Genomic DNA, 12759 nt, shown 5'->3' with positions numbered 1-12759 from the left:
AATGGGAGTGTTTCCTTAATTTCTCTTTCAGATTTTTCATCATTAGTGTATAGGAATGCAGGAGATTTCTGTGCATAATTTTGTATCCTGCTACTTTAGCAAATTCATTGATTAGCTCTAGTAGTTTTCTGGTAGCATCTTTAGGATTCTCTATGTATAGTATCATGTCATCTGCAAACAGTGACAGCTTTACTTCTTTTCTGATTTGGATTCCTTTTATTTCTTTTTCTTCTCTGATTGCTGTGGCTAAAATTTCCAAAACTATGTTGAATAATAGTAACCGTGTCTAGTTCCTGATTTTAGAGGAAATGGTTTCAGTTTTTCACCACTGAGAAAGATGCTGGCTGTGGGTTTGTCATATATGGCCTTTATTATGTTGAGGTAAGTTCCTTCTATGTCTATATTCTGGAGGGTTTTTATCATGAATGGGTGTTGAATTTTGTCAAAAGTTTTTCTGAATCTATTGAGATGATCATATGGCTTTTCTTCTTCAATTTGTTAATATGGTGTGTCACATTGATTGACTTGCATATATTGAAGAATCCTTGCATTCTTGGGATAAACCCCACTTGATCATGGTGTATGATCCTTTTAATATGCTGTTGGATTCTGTTTGCTAGCATTTTGTTGAGGATTTTTGCATCTATGTTCATCAGTAATATTGGCCTGCAGTTTTCTTTTTCTGTGACATCTTTTTCTGGTTTTGTTATCAGGGTGATGGTGGCCTCGTAGAATGAGTTGGAGAGTGTTCCTCCCTCTGCTATATTTTGGAAGAGTTTGACAAGGACAGGTGTTAGCTCTTCTCTAAATGTTTGATAGAATTCACCTGTGAAACCATCTGGTCCTGGCCTTTTGTTTGTTGGAAGATTTGTAATCACAGTTCCAATTTCAGTGCTTGTGATTGGTCTGTTTATATTTTCTATTTCTTCCTGGTTCAGTCTCAGAAGGTTGTGCTTTTCTAAGAATTTGTCCATTTCTTCCAGGTTGTCCATTTTATTGGCATATTGTTGCTTGTAGTAATATCTCATGATCCTTTGTATTTCTGCATTGTCAGTTGTTACTTCTCCTTTTTCCTTTCTAATTTTACTGATTTGAGTCTTCTCCCTTTTTTTCTTGATGAGTCTGGCTAATGGTTTATCAATTTTGTTTATCTTCTCAAAGAACCAGCTTTTAGCTTTATTGATCTTTCCTGTTGTTTCCTTCATTTCTTTTTCATTTATTTCTGATGTGATCTTTATGATTTCTTTCCTTCTGCTTACTTTGGGGATATTTTGTTCTTCTTTCTCTAATTGCTTTAGGTGTAAGGTTATTTTGTTTATTTGAGATGTTTCTTGTTTCTTGAGGTAGCATTCTATTGCTATAAGCTTCCCTCTTAGAACTGCTTTTGCTGCATCCCATAGGTTTTCAGTCATCGTGTTTTCATTGTCATTTGTTTCTAAGTGTTTTTTAATTTCTTCTTTGATTTCTTCAGTGATCTCTTGGTTATTTAGTAGTGTATTGTTTAGCCTCCATGTGTTTGTATTTTTTTACAGATTTCTTTCCTGTAATCGATATCTAGTCTCATAATGTTGTGGTTGGAAACGATACTTGATATGATTTCAATTTTCTTAAATTTACCAAGGCTTGATTTGTTACCCAAGATATGATCTATCCTGGAGAATGTTCCATGCGCACTTGAGAAGAAAGTGTATTCTGTTGTTTTTGGATGGGACGTCCTATAAATATCAATTAAGTCCACTTTTTTAATGTATCATTTAAAGCTTGTGTTTCCTTATTTATTTTCATTTTGGATAATCTGTTCATTGGTGAAAGTGGGGTGTTAAAGTCCCCTACTATGATTGTGTTACTGTTGATTTCCCCTTTTATGGCTGTTAGCATGTGCCTTATGTATTAAGGTGCTCCTATGTTGGTTGCATAAATATTTACAATTGTTATATCTTCTTGGATTGATCCCTTGATCATTATGTAGTGTCCTTCTTTGTCTCTTGTAATAGTCTTTATTTTAAATTCTATTTTGTCTGATATGAGAATTGCTACTCCAGCTTTCTTTTGATTTCCATTTACATGGAATATCTTTTTCCATCCCCTCACTTTCAGTCTGTATGTGTTGCTAGGTCTGAAGTGGGTCTCTTGTAGACAGCATATATACGGGTCTTGTTTTTGTATCCATTCAGCCAGTCTATGTCTTTTGGTTGGAGCATTTAATCCATTTACATTTAAGGTAATTATCGATATGTAGGTTCCTTAATTGTTTTGGGTTTGTTATTGTAGGTCTTTTCCTTCTCTTGTGTTTCCTGCCTAGAGAAGTTCCTTTAGCATTTGTTGTAAAGCTGGTTTGGTGGTGCTGAATTCTCTTAGCTTTTGCTTGTCTGTAAAGGTTTTAATTTCTCCATCGAATGTGAATGAGATCCTTGCTGGGTAGAGTAATCTTGGTTGTAGGTTTTCCCCTTTCATCACTTTAAATATGTCCTGCCACTCCCTTCTGGCTTGCAGAGCTTCTGCTGAAAAATCAGCTGTTAACCTTATGGGGGTTCCCTTGTATGTTATTTGTTGCTTTTCCCTTGCTGCTTTAATATTTTTTCATTGTATTTAATTTTTGATAGTTTGGTTAATATATATCTTGGCGTGTTTCTCCTTGGATTTATCCTGTATGGGACTCTCTGTGCTTCCTGGACTTGATTGACTCTTTCCTTTCCCATATTAGGGAAGTTTTCAGCTATAATCTCTTCAAATATTTTCTCAGTCCCTTTTTTTCCCTTCTTCTTCTGGGACCCCTATAATTCGAATGTTGGTGTGTTTAATGTTGTCCCAGAGGTCTCTGTGACTGTCCTCAATTCTTTTCATTCTTTTTTCTTTATTCTACTCTGCAGTAGTTATTTCCACTATTTTATCTTCCAGGTCACTTATCCATTCTTCTGCCTCACTTATTCTGCTATTGATTCCTTCTAGAGAATTTTTAATTTCATTTATTGTGCTGTTCATCATTGTTTGTTTGCTCTTTAGTTCTTCTGTGTCCTTGTTAAACGTTTCTTGTATTTTCTCCATTCTATTTCCAAGAATTTGGATATCTTTACTATCATTACTCTGAATTCTTTTTCAGGTAGACTGCCTATTTCCTCTTCATTTGTTTGTCTAGTGGGTTTTTACCTTGCTCCTTCATCTGCTGTGTGTTTCTCTGTCTTCGCATTTTGCTTAACTTACTGTGTTTGGGTTCTCCTTTGCGCAGGCTGCAAGTTTGTAGTTCCCGTTGTTTTTGGTGTCTGCCCCCAGTGGCTAAGGTTGGTTCAGTGGGTTGTGTAGGCTTCCTGGTGGAGGGGACTGGTGCCTGTGTTCTGGTGGATGAGGCTGGATCTTGTCTTTCTGGTGGGCCGGACAGCATCCGGTGGTGTGTTTTGGGGTGTCTGTGAACTTATTATGATTTTAGGCAGCCTCTCTGCTAATAGGTGGTGTTGTGTTCCTATCTTGCTAGTTGTTTGGCATAGCTCTGTAACTTCCTGGTTGTCCAGTGGAGTTGGGTCTTAGTGTTGGGATGGAGATCTCTGGGAGAGCTTTTGCCATTTGATATTATGTAGGGCTGGAAGGTCTCTGGTGGACCAATGTCCTGAACTCAGCTCTCCCACCTCAGAGGCTCAAGCCTGACACCTGGCTGGAGCACCAAGACCCTGTCAGCCACTTGGCTCAGAAGAAAAGTGAGAAAAAATAAATAAATTAAATAAATAAATAAATAAAGTTATTAAATTAAAAAATTATTAAAAATAAAAAAAATAAAAAAGTAATAAAAAAAGAAAGAAGGAAGAGAGCAACCAAACTAAGAAACAAATCCACCAATGATAACAAGCACTCAAAACTATACTAAAAAAAAAAAAATGGATGGACAGAACCCTAGGACAAATGGTAAAAGCAAAGCTATACAGACAAAATCACACAAAGAAGCATACACTTACACCCTCACAAAAAGAGAGAAAGGAAAAAAAATATATATATATATAAATTTAAAAAAGGAAGAGAGCAACCAAATCAATAAACAAATCTAGCAATGATAATAAGCTCTAAATACTAAACTAAGATAAACATAAAACCAGAAACAAATTAGATGCAGAAAACAAACCCCAAGTCTACACTTGCTCCCAAAGTCCACTGCCTCAATTTTGGGTTGATTCGTTGTCTATTCTGGTATTCCAGAGATGATTGTGGAGATTTAATCTGCTGCTCCTGAGGCTGCTGGGAGAGATTTCCCCTTCTCTTCTTTGTTTGCACAGCTCCTGGGATTCAACTTTGGATTTTGCCCGTCCTCTGCGTGTAGGTTGCCCTCTGGCATCTGTTCCCCGCTCAGACAGGAGGGGGTTAAAGGAGCAGCTGCTTCGGGGGCTCCGGCTCACTCAGGCCGGGGGGAGGGAGGGGTACGGATGTGGGGCGAGCCTGCGGCAGCAGAGGCCGGCGTAACGTTGCAGCAGCCTGAGGCGCGCCGTGTGTTCTCCCGGGGAAGTTGTCCCTGGACCACGGGACCCTGGCGGTGGCGGGCTGCACAGGCTCCCAGGAGGGGAGGTGTGGATAGTGACCTGTGCTCGCACACAGGCTTCTTGGTGGCGGCAGCAGCAGCCTTAGCATCTCATGCCCGTCTCTGGTGTCCGCGCTGATAACCGAGGTTCGCACCCGTCTCTGGAGCTCGTTTAGGTGGTGCTCTGAATGGGAGTATTGAGTAGTGTGTGGAGCTGTATTTTCTCTACATTAAATGGCTCCCAAACATTTTGTCCACTTTAGTTTTGATACCTGTTGTATACATTTTAGGCTTTTTCTTTGCTCTTATTGTTTGATGCTGCCATCGTCCTTTCTCTACTTGTACCTCTACCCCCCTTTGTAGTTCACTGCTCATGAACTAATAGAGGCCAGTTAAAAAGATAATTAAGCTTGCTTGACCATGCTGTTAAGATTGTATGAAAAAAAGACAAAGTGGCATCTATGTAAGCAAAGCAAGTGGTCTGCTCAGTCATTTTTACCTCCTTTCAAATTCTTGTCTATGTTTCTTGATCATTGAGGTCACCAGATAAGTGACCTTAAGCTATGTACAGTGCTTCTATAACTGTGTTTACCATAATGCTTGGTCATTCTAATATACCAAAGGTAGGATTACAGATTTTTGATATGGCTTACTATTTAATAATGTGTAACACAAAACCATGACTGAAATAGTCCAGTCTCAGAGCAGTGTTGAAGTTAAAAGATGATGAGCCCATTGGCCAAAATTAGTTGTTTACTTGCCATACAGAGGAAATACATGGATTACAGAAAGATTGCCTCCTCTTGCTCATCAGTGTCCTACAATATCACAGTGTTTTTCATCACATTCATTCCTAAACCTCTGTGTTCTGCTCTAGTGCCAGCTGTTGTGGTTAAACTCTCCCCTGCTTTCCTCCCAATTCTACATTACAACACTCAAGATAATTAAATTTTTTAATTATAAATTATTTTTATGATAATTATATTATAAATTTTTATGTTATGACTCACAAGAAGTTGCACAATCATACCCAGAGGTCCCATGTACACTTCACCCGGCTTCCTCCAATGAATATCTTACAGAACCGTAGTACATTGCCAAAACCAAGAAACTGACAGTGATACATTTCTGTTGACTCAGGCACAGACGTTATTCAGATTCCACCAGCTTTCACATGCAGCTCAAGAACCTCAGTTTTGTAAGGCAGGACCCCCCTTGGAAGGTGGGGAAGAGAATGACATCAACAGTACCAAACTAGAATCTAGAGCAGCTGATTTAGAAGGAAAGAAGAGAGAGGTTAGATGTATACAAATAACTTTTGACCCGTCACAGTTAAACTGATTTTTTCCTCGTATTTTTTACCAAGGGAAAACCTGGTACCTCAGGACCACCTGGCAGCAAAGGAGAAAAAGGTGACCTGGTTGTATCAAGAGTGAAAGGTGAGCATAATCAATCACTTAGCTCCCTGCCATTTTATGAATGATGTATGAACCATTCTCTTGCATTAATTTCTCCTGTGACCGCAGATCAATTCTATAATAAGATTTGGGATTGTTGAGATTGCTTAAAAAAAATACTCCCTGCCCTTCGGAGTCGTGTGAATGTTGAGCCTAAATCCTGTGCTCAAATCCTCATTGTTGTGAATTGGGTTTGAAACAAGATCTCCTTTGATTTGCCTAGCATTTATTCACTGCATTATAGTATCCTGTATTAATCAAGAATATTTTGGTTGTAAACGACAAAAACCCAGCTTGAAGTAGTGTTTTTAGAGAAGTAATTTATTGACTTAAACAAAATTTGAAAGGTTAGGTGTATGGTTTGCACTGGGACGACTGCATGAGAAGGCTGTCTCGGCATTTTGCATCTTTCTTTGCACCGTCTGCATTTTCTCCCATCTGGTTTTCTCTGGGCTATGGGTACGTGCCCCCAGGTAGCTCCAAGTTCTTAACAGCCAGAGGTGAAAGAGAGCTCTACCTCTTTCTGCTCCAGTTAGAAAAACAAGGTCCAGGAAGGACTGGATTAGCCTGGGGCATGGGCCCAACCATGGACCATTCCCCCACTCACTATGGCCAGGGGATGGCATACCGTGTTTGGTGTCACACAAGCAGAGGAAGATGCTGTAGGGATTGGCACCTCCACACACAACCTCCTTGTCAGAACAGGAAAAGAGACATTTCCCAAATAAGAGATTCAATGGGTTTGGCAATTGTCAATCTCCCCTTTGACTTTTGCATGATTGTCTTCGTGTGACTTTAGTCAACTGAGACACTCAGAGGAACCTCTACCAGCCCAGGGTCATGGTCATTGCCTTTATCTTTAGTTCTTTGTTTCCTTCTATTTCATCCATTGCTGAGAAGGGCTTGACTCTTTCGGCCTTTGTTACCAGGGCACAAAGGAGAAAGAGGTCCTGATGGGCCCCCAGGATTTCCAGGGCAGCAGGGACAACACGGTCAAGATGGATATGCTGGAGAAAAAGGGGACCCAGGACCGCTGGTGTGTATAATTCTTCTCCTGCTATAGAGTTTCACTCTCTTACATGGTCACAAAGCATCTGTTTTCCCCTTCTCAGTTTAAAAAAGCTGAACAGTGAAGTGTCAACGTGCTGTAAATCAGAGTCACCTTTGATTCACTGCCACAAAAAGATGGCTGTTATAAAAGGTATGGCTTTTTGCAGATGGTCTAAAATCCTGAGTGGCAGTTCATCATAGCCAGATTTTCTGTCCCTAGTCTTTATATTATTCTCGTGGTGCTTATTTCCTTCTGGGGCCCTTGTCTCTCTACAAAGCCCCCACTGGTCTCAGGTCTGTTCAGTTGACTCTGTAGGGTGGAGGCTAGCACACAGGTCCTGATAATTACCTTCAGTTCTGTTCTCTGATGAAGAAGCACATGAGGGGAAGTGGCAAGCGAGAAAGGATGAACTAGTGCAGATCCACTGGATAGACGTATTGGCTGATGGAAAGTCCCACTGATAAATGATAATTCTGCGTTTTTCAGACTTGTTTTGGGTGGAGACCACATGTAGCTGATGAAGTTCATAAGAAAAGACTATGAGACATAATCAGGAACTTAAAATATCTTGGCATATGAGGTATTTTTGAATGCTTGCAATGCCACACAAACTGAGCTAGATGTTTTACTCGTAACTGTTGTCTTCGGAGGAATAATTATCTTTGAGAGTTTACAGTAAGGAGATGGAGGCCTAGGGTATGTTACTCAAGGTCAACTATCTATCAAGTAGGCTAAACAGGAGGGAAACCCCAGTCTTTCTTATTTCAAGTACATGCTGTTTCCACCAGATCATGCAGCCTGCCATTGAGAGTGTTGTAAAAAGGAAGGACCATGTTCTGATTTTATAGGAATCCTATCTGATAAAATACATGTGAATAAGAGACGGAAGTTTGGAAGTTGGGTTAGATGGTATTTATAGCTTTCTGGTCTTTCAGTGGATATTGAGTATATAAATAATCTTCTCTGCTTTAGATTTGGTAATCCCTGTTTCATTCATTCTTCCACTTAAGAGACTACAGTGGTCCCCCCCTTATCCACAGGAGATATGGTGCAAGACCCCAAGTGGATGCCTGAAACCGTGGATAGTACCCGACCCCATACATACTTATGATACATACCTATGATAAAGTTTAATTTATAAATTAGGCACTGTAGGAGATTAACAACTAATAATAAAATAAAACAATTATAACAATATACTGTAATAAAATTTATGTGAATGTAGTGTCTCTCTCTCTCTCAAAATATCTTATTGTACAAATTTAATGCCTTTCCATCTTAACTAAGCACTTAGCAAGCACTGTGCCATGACTTCTGCAGGTTGCAGTGTGGCAGCAAAACTAGCACAAATTTCATTTTCCTTCTTCACAATTTCATGGATATAAAAGTCATTCTTACCATAGATCTTAGCAACCTCAGCATACGATTCTTTTTTCTTTCCTTATTAAACTGAGAACTTGCACCTTTTCACTTAAAGGAAGCACTTTACAACTTCTCTTGGGCATATCTGAATTATCAGCATCACTACTCTTGTGCTTTGGGGCTGTTATTAAGTAAAATAAGGGTGACTTGCACACAAGCACTGTGATACCACTGCAATCAATCTGATAACCAGACGCTACTAAGTGACTAACTGAAGGATATGCTGGAGAAAGGGTTGATTCACGTCCCTAGTGAGATGGAGCAAGACGGCTTCATCATGCTACTCAGAACGGAGCGCAGTTTAAAACTTGTGAATCGTTTACGCCTGGAATTTTCCACTTAATATTTTCAGACCGTGGGTAACTGAAACCTTGGAAAGTGAAACCGTGAATAAGCAGGGGACTGCTGTATTTAGAAACCAACGTCACTGAGTGATAATTGTCATCATGTACTAACCTAACTGTGAAAAACCGAAGTGTTTTTACAGATCACATTGGGAGAGGAATTTCTATAACACCCACTAGGGACGGGGGAATCTCTCTAGAGTTTCAGACTGAGTCTGAAACAATTCAGACTCATAGACCACATTTGGGATCAGGCCGCTCAGAAGGCTAGAAAGCGTGACCCTCCACTTGCCTGCGGGGCAGTGTCAGGCATTCCTCATACACAAGAGTCCTTGCAGCTTTTCATTCAGTTGGGGTGAAGGCAGTGAGATTCCCATATACAGAAGTGTGAGCAGCCTGGGCTTGAAAGCCTCCTTCTCCACGGGAGTGTTATCTGCACCGCACAGCTAGCTTGCGAGGACCCCACAAGGAACTTGCCAGTTACAGGAGCCGCCTCTTAAGGAAGCCCTGACAAAGGCTCCACACAGGTCTTTATAGTTCTTCCAGACCAGATGCAAGTTTTGCAGCCAGGGATTAATTTTACCATAAGCAATGTGGTCTAGTAACGAAGTTGACATCCATTTTTATGCAGATTCCTGAAGAGCAAAACTAGACCATTAACCAAAGGTCAAATTCTTATGCAGGAGGAGAAAGGATTTGTCAGCCCTTGGCCCACAGAGGTGGAGGGCGATAAAGTCCATCCCTGTGTCTTACAATCATGCAGAAAAAAACGTTTCTAATACATAAGAATTTATTTAGTTTGTAAGCCCACTACTTCCCTTAATATATGCATTTCTATATTTTATTGTATTTGCTGTCACAGAGTGGTTCTAAATAAAATTTCTTATTCTGTATTTAAGACATAACACATATAATTTTCTGTTTTTGAGTCATAAAACACACATCAAGAGCATATATATGTCTGTAAATATGTATGTAAAACATTAAGAAGAATCTTAGTTAATCATTAAAAATTACATTTGCTATTAAGTAACTTCTAGAATTAACTGGCTTTCTGCATGCATTTTTGTAGCCTACATGACAATGAATGCTTTGAGTTCATGGCCTTTCAAAGGTTGGTAATTGACTCTTGATGCAAATGTTCTCAGGGAGATCAAGAAGATGCAGCCCCAGGTGATAAAGGGCCTCCTGGACCACCAGGCCCCCCGGGCAGAGCAGGACCTAGGGGGCCTCCAGGACTGGGATTTCCTGGTCCACCAGGAGAGAGGGGGCAACCAGGAGCTCCAGGCTGCCCAGGCAAGAGGGGCCCTGATGGCTGGAAGGGTCAGAAAGGTAATTTTGAATGTTTTTGTGGCAGAATGTCAAGTGAAATCATGGAAACTAAAGTAAGCCTCTCTTCTGGGCAAAGTTATTACAGTTATGGTAGAACCTCTAAAATAAAATTCCCACAATTCACTGTTCAAACCTTGAATGTTGTCAAACAAAAGCATTACAGCACAATCAATACTTAAAACAAATCTTTAAAATGCTAAGATGTCTTTGCTGATTTATTGGTTTGGCAAATTGCCTTTCATTCATTTCTCAGTATCAATGTGGACAATCTGACTCTTAAAATTACATACATGTATATATTCAAAATCTCTCTTTTTTTACTATCTTTTGAGATTATGCATTTTATTTGAATAGAAACACTAATATTTCATTTTAAAAATACAGCATTGTCCATGAAAACCCATTTGTAGTCATTCTAGGGAGAAAAAAAGGAGGGATTTTTAAATATATTTGACAGTTATTTGGATTTCAAACAATAAAGTGACTTGTAGTTTTATAGCTCAAAACTTCTAAAAAGGTTGGAAAAAGATTGATTTAAGATTTTCTCTTTTGTAATCTGTGCATATGACTTGAGTTACATAGTTACTTGTGAAATTTTATAATATAATAATACGTTTGGTTCTTGCTTTGACAACATAGAAAGACAAATACCTTGGAATTTGATATGGTTTAAGATCATGGTCTGGAACCATCAAAATATAACATTATTTTTATTCATATGGTACATTTTTTATTTAAGAGCTTATGGTGTAATACATTATGAGATGTAATTTCTGTTATAAAAGGGAAACATTCCATTTTAAAGGAGAAGAAAACTCAGAGCACAACTTTGAAATTTTATTTTCTTTACCAAGTGAAATGAAGGATGACAAAACCACATTGCAAAGTCATTAGAAAAACAAAAGCCAGTATATATATGTATTTTTAAAATAAATTTCTTTATTTTATTTTTGGCTGCATTTTGTCTTCATTGCTACATGCAGGCTTTCTCTAGTTGCAGTGAACTGGGCCTACTCTTCGTTGCGGTGCGCGGGCTTCTCCTTGCAGTAGCTTCTCTTGTTGCGGAGCACGGGCTTTAGGCACGTGGGCTTCTGTAGTTGTGGCACATGGGCTCAGTAGTTGTGGCTCGTGGGCTCCAGAGCACAGGCTCAGTAGTTGTGGCACATGGGCTTAGTTACTCCACGGCATGTGGGATCTTCCCCGACCAGGGCTCAGACCCGTGTCCCCTGCACTGGCAGATGGATTCCCAACCACTGAGCCACCAGGGAAGCCCCCAGAGACAATATATTTGAAGCACCTGACCCGTGGCAGGCCCTCAGTAAACGGAAGCTGTTATTAGTATCTCTCCCAGTCTCTTCATTTGCACAATTCCCCCACATCCAAGCTAGGAGTCGAATCTTGGGAACTCAATGTTGGATGCTTGCTGCTATTTCATGATTTATCAAAGCTTCTGATTCCATTGTATTAGACATCCATGGGTCTATACATCCATTATTTTTTGTAGGTTATTAAACTGATATTTCTTGGAATCAATATTTTTCTTATTCCCCTTCTGTCTATTACTGTCTGACAGTTGAAGTTCAGATTTCAGGACAGATTTTCTAGAAATTCAAGATAAACGTAGTTCAAGTGACCTAATGAGACTCGAGAGTCTTCTTTTCCTCTGAATTCCACATATACTGTATGAAGAAGTATCTTGATCGAGTTGTCATTGAGATTCATGTTGCATTGGACTATCAATTATGTGAATGCCACTTTTTTTTTTTTCATTCCAGGTGATACAATTCCTTGTAACGTAACCTACCCTGGGAGGCCAGGCCTGCCAGGTTTTGATGGACCTCCAGGTACGATCAAGGAGAAGTTACTGTCATACACATTCCCAACTAAAAGAACTGGCAAGACAGATAAACCAATAGCAAATCCTCAGGGAACTATTTAGGATATTTCTACCCTGATTATAGAGTTTTGAGGGACTATGGGGAAACAGCATTTGTAGCCATTCCCCTTGAGTCCGCAGTCCACCAAACACACTCTGAATAATATTTCTGTGCAACAAAATTTACCTTGATTTGATCACATATCGGCAAAAATGATTACCCTTTGAGCATTTTAAAACTATATTTTCTTTCTTTACTTGTGCCCCGAGAGTGAAAATTGATCATTTGATTACTGATTATAAGTTTTACTCTATTCTGCTTTCCGAGAGACCCAAATATCTGACCAGAAACATTCTGAAAAATGCCCATGCATCTACACCCCTGATTACAGTTTCATACAACCACTGCACTTGACTCAATCACCTATTTATAGCTGAATTAAACCTAAATCTATATAAAGGATTTTGTCTAATTCTTTTTTATTTATTTAGAATTCACTTAAATTGACCTGTTAAGTACTACTAGCATGGCCACTAAAGGTCACCTTTCTTGTTCTACGTAACTATCAATACAAAAAGTGTTTAAGCGTTGAATGATGAATGACTCTCTACTGCCCTCTATAACCACTAGCTTTCACAATAGTGTTGTGTAACAACCTCCAAACTGCAGTGGGCTTTAACAAATAGTATTTATTTTCTGTCTATGGGTCTGTCGTTGGTTGGGGTTCAGCTGATCTAAGATGCTCTCTATCGGCTTCGTGCCTGGCTCTGGGTCAGGT

General features: G+C 39.4%; 1 protein-coding gene across 1 annotated transcript in view; it reads left to right on the top strand.

The window, feature by feature from the left end:
• COL4A4 (collagen type IV alpha 4 chain) overlaps positions 1 to 12759 on the top strand; it is a 135706-nt gene that overhangs the window by 77336 nt on the left and 45611 nt on the right. The window contains exons 23-26 of the mRNA XM_059928837.1: positions 5865 to 5937; positions 6885 to 6991; positions 9921 to 10104; positions 11880 to 11948. Of these exons, the coding sequence (XP_059784820.1) occupies positions 5865 to 5937; positions 6885 to 6991; positions 9921 to 10104; positions 11880 to 11948 (433 nt within the window). The remainder of the gene's footprint in view (positions 1 to 5864; positions 5938 to 6884; positions 6992 to 9920; positions 10105 to 11879; positions 11949 to 12759) is intronic.

The sequence above is a fragment of the Balaenoptera ricei genome, chromosome 7, assembly GCF_028023285.1.
Source record: "Balaenoptera ricei isolate mBalRic1 chromosome 7, mBalRic1.hap2, whole genome shotgun sequence".
NCBI classification, from domain to species: domain Eukaryota; kingdom Metazoa; phylum Chordata; class Mammalia; order Artiodactyla; family Balaenopteridae; genus Balaenoptera; species Balaenoptera ricei.
This window is presented reverse-complemented; position numbering and strand designations above follow the sequence as displayed.